The following is a 6,036-nucleotide window of genomic DNA, read 5'->3' on the forward strand; positions in this document are numbered from 1 at the left end:
TTTTTTTTCCCCATTTTTAAACTATATTAAATATAATTTCAATGCATTTTTTGAGGTTATTTTAAAGACCTTTTTTAAGATTTTTAGGGCATTAAAATTCCATCCCTACTTTATACTTATCACGTATTACATAATACAGTATAACTAAAAGTTTTTTTAATGTGGTTTTTATAATATACCTATATATTTTGTTGTATGTTTTAAAAATAAATAACCATAAACATATATACTAAACCATCTTTTAGAAATAAGAATTATAAACATTATTGCATAAGTATCATTAAAACATGTACCGATCAATTGCAAATAATATCAAATTAATAGAATAAATATTATTGTCTTATTTCGTATTTTCAATGACTTAATTAAGTATACAATTAAGACATATTTAATACAATATAAAATGTTCTTTATTTATTTATTTTGCACTTTTGAGCAGTTATAATATAATTTGGGTCGATAATGTCGCTCGTCAAAAAACGTTTGCCAAACTGGGGGTCTACAATCTCCGGCAATAAACATTCGTAATAAAACCTGTATGATACATGTAATATGTAATAAATAATATAAAGAACGTGTAGTATATATATTTATTTAATTTTACCTTTTTAATTTAGATTCCATTTTACCAAACCAAAATTGTGGATCATATTTAATGACTTCAACATGTTTCCAATTATGTGAATACACAATGAAATGACAGATATCTCTTTTGGAAATTCTCAACAGCCCAATTATTTGATAATAATAGTTATCATCTGTTTTTAAACTTATTTCTCCACTTTGATTTAATTTTAAGAATTTTATCTAAATTAAAAATATAATTTATAGAAGTACGAGTACCAAGGTACATGGTATATGAACATGGCGCAATTTCAATTTTTGGTTTTGAAGGGCTTTACATATTTAAAAGAAATTCGTGGGGGTAGATTCTGCCATCTGCTAAAATATCTTTTTTATAGAGACTAATGCCCTCCAAGTCCCATTCAAATTGCACCTATGTATATGAATCATTAGTATAAAAAAAAAAGGATTTTAAAATAAATTGCTGTAGGTAGTAACTAATATAATATATTGTAGGTGGTCTGGTGGTAATGTCTTTTATGTATTACCTTTTTATCTTTGATAGCCTCTTCAACTGTAGGATAGTCTTTTGCCGAATACGGACATTTTACTTCAATTATACTATCATTCCCAATAAGCCCATCTAAAATTAAAATACCATAAAGGATAGAGGTTTATAATTTTTTTTTTTATATATAAATACTTATAATGGTAAAAATGATTCAAAATATGCAAAATTTTGTATTTACCTACGTCTTAATTTGAGAAAAAATTCGTGGTTAAGTTTAACTCACCCGGCGATGCTCCAAAGAACGGGTAATCTTCATCAATGATTAAACCACATTTTTTAATCGGTATCCCAATATTTTTTTCAAAATATTCCAAGGCAACTGGTTCCATATCTTTACCGTATTTGCATGCTATCGGCTCGTTCGTATTAGAAGATGTACTGTATAATTTATTTGACACGATATTTTTACATGACGTAGTTGGACGCATCTTGCATATTTTTCCAAAGTCAGAAGCTGTTATACGATTACGCCTTTCCATAAACCACCTAGAACTTGAATTTTGTTGTCTAGTATCTATTTCCAAAGCATCCCTTTGATGTTTTGAGAGAGTAATTGCTTGAATAAATTTTTTTTTTTTTAATTCTAATTCTTCTATTGAACATCTATCATCTATTGGTAACGGTTCTGCAAGGCCATAAAATTCATCTGGTCCGGTGTATTTCATTTTCTTTGATTTTTTAGAACAAAAAAGACGTCTATTTTTTAAGTTTTCGTGTTTATACTTTTTGGAAGTCAAAAATGTTTTACCAACCATTCCTAAAACATAAACACATTCTTACTACAGTAATAATTATTATAAAAGTACACGAACAGTGTATGAATTTAAGTTTTTTTTATACCGGGACTTTTGTGCATCACTTTTTTATGGACCGCTCTAAGAAAATTACCACTAGTATTATAGGAAATAATTGCTGCTTGAACTCTAGTATTGTAGGATTGCTTTAAAGAAAAGTTTATTCGTTTCCCAGAAATATACTTATTTATAACGCTGTTAAATTGCTCACAAGCGTTGTTTGTTACATCATATATAAGACTTGATGCATTTTCAACCACTCTTCTTAAAACTGAGTTAATTTCACGCATAAGTCCACATCTTTCCATAGCTGGTACATGATTTTCACAAACAGCCGATTTTTTACAAAAATAAATATCACATTGTGCATGCTGTCCAAAAATATGATAAGGACTGTTGGAAATGTCTTGTTGAAGTCCTAAAATATATTGTAAAAACAATGCATTATAATTAATTACCTTTTTTATCAAAAAAATATCTCATTATTTAATTTAAATATTTTAAATAATTAATTACCTTTTATTTTAGCATTATCGTTAATATTTAATTTTTTCCTGTATTGAATTGCATTTCGAATAGCTACACAGAATTTAATAATATTTTTTTTAATTAACTGTCTTAAATATGTTGGGTATATTGTATTTTTTGTTAATGTAGATAATTTTGTACTATAGTTTCTTAACAAATGGTTGTGACATTCTATTTTTTGTACCAATTGGTGTGGTCCATAAGGGACTATCTCTAATAGTTTCTTTAATACGCTGCTGTCGCCATCTCCTATGAAAATTATATTTTTTTTTTATGTTTCTATTATTTATTATTGAGTCATAAGTATTTTTATTATATTTAAAATTGAGAGTATTATACCAATTAATCTGTTAAATTTTAAACCATGTAACTCAATGCTTCTGGAAAATCCCTCGGAAATTCCATCAGCTTCCATACCAGTGGCAGCTTTGTCCCAATTTAAAAAACATTTGTGGACAACTTTAACGTATGAGCTCTTTCACACATACAACAATAGCGGTTTCGTATTCCGACAAATAAGACTTTGTTAGAACGAAATCCAATAATTGTAGCCTATATATCAATCATACAATAATAATTTAAACTAATTTGCTATTTATACGATCATGTGATAAAAAAATTCTTACAGCTCCGGATAACGCGTTATACTTGGTCTTGTAACTCCGTTTTCCCCACTGACCGTCAGCAATTACAGGGCACAATGGTACACCGTCAGTATCAATATCTCCAGCCTCTATCGCTAATTCCTTTTCCTCAATTCCGGCCAATCTCATCTGTTCCCATGCCGTTTGTTCTATTACTGTACTAAGTTCATCGAATATTTTACCGTATGTATTAGTGCTAAGGTAGGGTATATCTAAAATCGCGGAAAATTCACTAAGTTGAGTGTAACCTATTCCAATTCCAACGGTAGCAGTCACAATTGCCTTATTGATTGGTATATATGATTCACTTTTTTCAGACTCAATTTTGGTAATTAGATTACACATTTTACATTTAAATGTCCACGTACAAAAATAACCATTACGAATTTCTTTTACGAGTTCAGAGTTCATAAAAGAACATCCGAATGCAATGTCATGAACACTATTTTGCAATTGTTGAAAAATGTAAAAAATGTCAACAATTCTTCGTCCAATCCTACGATACACAAAAAATAATAATATTTCAACTCTCAATTATGTATTAAGTATATAAACCAATTTTTCCGAGATTTGTAAGATGTGTAAATAATACAAAAAACATATTAACATAATCAATAATAATGAGTGTCGAACTACATTTTATAAATAAATTAAAAAACTAAAATAATAAACTAAATAAACTTAAATTATGTTTACATAAAGTTTTTAACTGTGTGTAATATAGATACCTTGAAGTTTGCTCAATGTGCGTTTCAATATAAGTTTGAAAGGAGTTTATAATTGAACTCTCCGATAAAATTTCTATAAAACTTGATTGAGCGAGTGGACTTTTTGAAGTTAAATTTAATGTATTGATATTACTATAATTGTCACAATTCTCAACACTACAATTTGGTAGGCCACCTGAACTTTCAATCGCAGATATTTCATTAAAACCCGGTATATCAGTCAGTATATTCTCATCAGTCACTGAACTATTAAAAATTATAACAATACTCGTATAGGATTAAAATAGTTAAATATATGAAATATGTGACAACAATGATATTATTAATAAAACAATGTTGGAGAAAATTTGCTTTACACAATACCAATCTGGAATAAAAATATGTGTACCTACTTACCTTCATATTTGTAATTCGTAGTTAGCTAGCCATTTGTAAGCCATTAATTGTGTATAAAAATCAAAATTATGGCACCATAAAAATACTTACGGTTGGTTTTTACTGTTTTTTATTTGTTTCATACGCCGTCGTACGGCTTTCAATCCAGTACTTCGTTTTTTTGTTAAATTTTTTTTCGGTGACATTTTTTACTATATATAGATATATAGATCACAATTTATTTAAAACAACAATTAAATAACCAATATATAGGTACTAATAAATTCACAAATATATCTAATATAAATATCACTGTTCACAAGACATCCCACGTTTAGGTCTAGCTATAGTCTATAAGTTATTTAGACTAGCTTATATGGGACGCGCATTGTAAGTATAGGAAACACCATAATAATATTATCAATTTCTATTTCATTGTTTTTATTATATAATAATAGATACTATATTATATAGAAAGTCGTCACTAAAATTAAATTATTTCATATCGAAAATATTCCTGGAAATTATTACGGGCGTGCTGAATATAGATAATCACAGCGTGCGGCACAGATACGGGCAAATATAATTTCAGTTTATGGTGGTGGGAGAAATCGTATTCGTTGTGCACTTGATCTTAGGCAGCAGCACATTACAACCAAAAATATTTAATAAAGTTTAATTCTTAACGTAAAAACTGTTTCGCGCGGGAAAGAACTAAGAAGGCTACAGTCATAACTAAGAAACGGAATTTTCACCACATAAAAAGGGGAACATTAGCTGTAAAATATCGTTTTCATTTTTGCGATATCGGAACTACAAAAAAAGTTTTCCAAATTTAAAAAACACAAAAATAATGGATTTTGAAACAATAAGAACTTTTTTCGTATAAGTGATATCAAAAAAATAAAAACGATATTTTACAGATAATGTTTTTAGCTATATTGTATATAAATTTGGAGTCTTAAAAATTATTACAGTCTGAGTGGTTCTATCCCGCGTGAAACGGTTTTTACGGACGAATTTATACATGTGAAGCGTCCTCTTAATGTGTTATATTAATAATATAGCCTGTATTAGTTTATAAAATCAGTTTATTTTATACATTTATGCTAAATTCAATTTTAATTTTGACACCGCTACAGTTAAAATACGTCAGTGCTCAGTCATTAGTACTCAGGTTAGTACAACAAAAAATTAACAATATTACTAGTTTTAGTAATCTGTATGACGTAGACATGTAGTCAATCATTTTTTTGCTAAGAACATTTGTGAATATCTAGTAGGTATTTGTTATGGAATTTTATGAAGTCCGCGAACCGCAAGGCAAACTTTTTTTGGAATTTTATTAGATTTTTCGATGTGTAGATTTACTCTCCAATAAGTGATATAATAAAGTAGGTATGGTAAATTACATTGTTTTCTTGCATATACATATATACATATAATTTATTGGTCCAGTGTACTACAAACGGCTTTATAAATGGTTGGTGCTCACGCTACTGTGAGTATGCTTGATTTTTCATAAAAAAAAAAAAAAAAAAAATAATGATTCTGGTCATTTTTCTGAAATTTCTTGAAAAGGGCGTATATTTTTAATTTTCCCTGGGTGTTAAAAAGTTAAGATCCGGCCCTGATTACAAATGTCAAATATAAACATAATTCTTTTCATATAATTCATATAATAATATACTTTATTTCAGTGTACTTACTTTTGCAAGCAAAAACAATTTGTGAAATTCGGCATCACAATTTAATCTGATATTTTTCAATACAATAATATCTTCAGCATGGCTTACTGCTTCTCTTATATCAATTTTTTTTCTTTTTGTAGT

The 6,036-nt window shown here is 28.1% G+C and overlaps 2 protein-coding genes across 2 annotated transcripts; both read right to left on the reverse strand.

The window, feature by feature from the left end:
- Positions 1–431: 431 nt before the first annotated feature.
- Positions 432–2,893, reverse strand: LOC112690607 (the record flags this gene model as incomplete). Its single annotated transcript, XM_025564649.1, has 7 exons — positions 2,797–2,893; positions 2,446–2,706; positions 1,976–2,347; positions 1,359–1,892; positions 1,113–1,207; positions 605–807; positions 432–534 (listed from the first exon to the last, which is right to left on the reverse strand). Coding segments are annotated over exons 1-7 (1,644 nt in total), but the record flags the coding sequence as incomplete, so codon positions are not given.
- On the reverse strand, positions 2,883–5,251 carry LOC112690608 (the record flags this gene model as incomplete). Its single annotated transcript, XM_025564650.1, is given in 2 exon segments — positions 2,883–3,009; positions 3,084–5,251. Coding segments are annotated over 2 exon segments (543 nt in total). The 3' UTR covers positions 2,883–2,895.
- Positions 5,252–6,036: the final 785 nt, after the last annotated feature.

Source organism: Sipha flava, unplaced genomic scaffold (assembly GCF_003268045.1).
Source record: "Sipha flava isolate LNK unplaced genomic scaffold, YSA_version1 510_pilon_pilon, whole genome shotgun sequence".
NCBI lineage: Eukaryota > Metazoa > Arthropoda > Insecta > Hemiptera > Aphididae > Sipha > Sipha flava.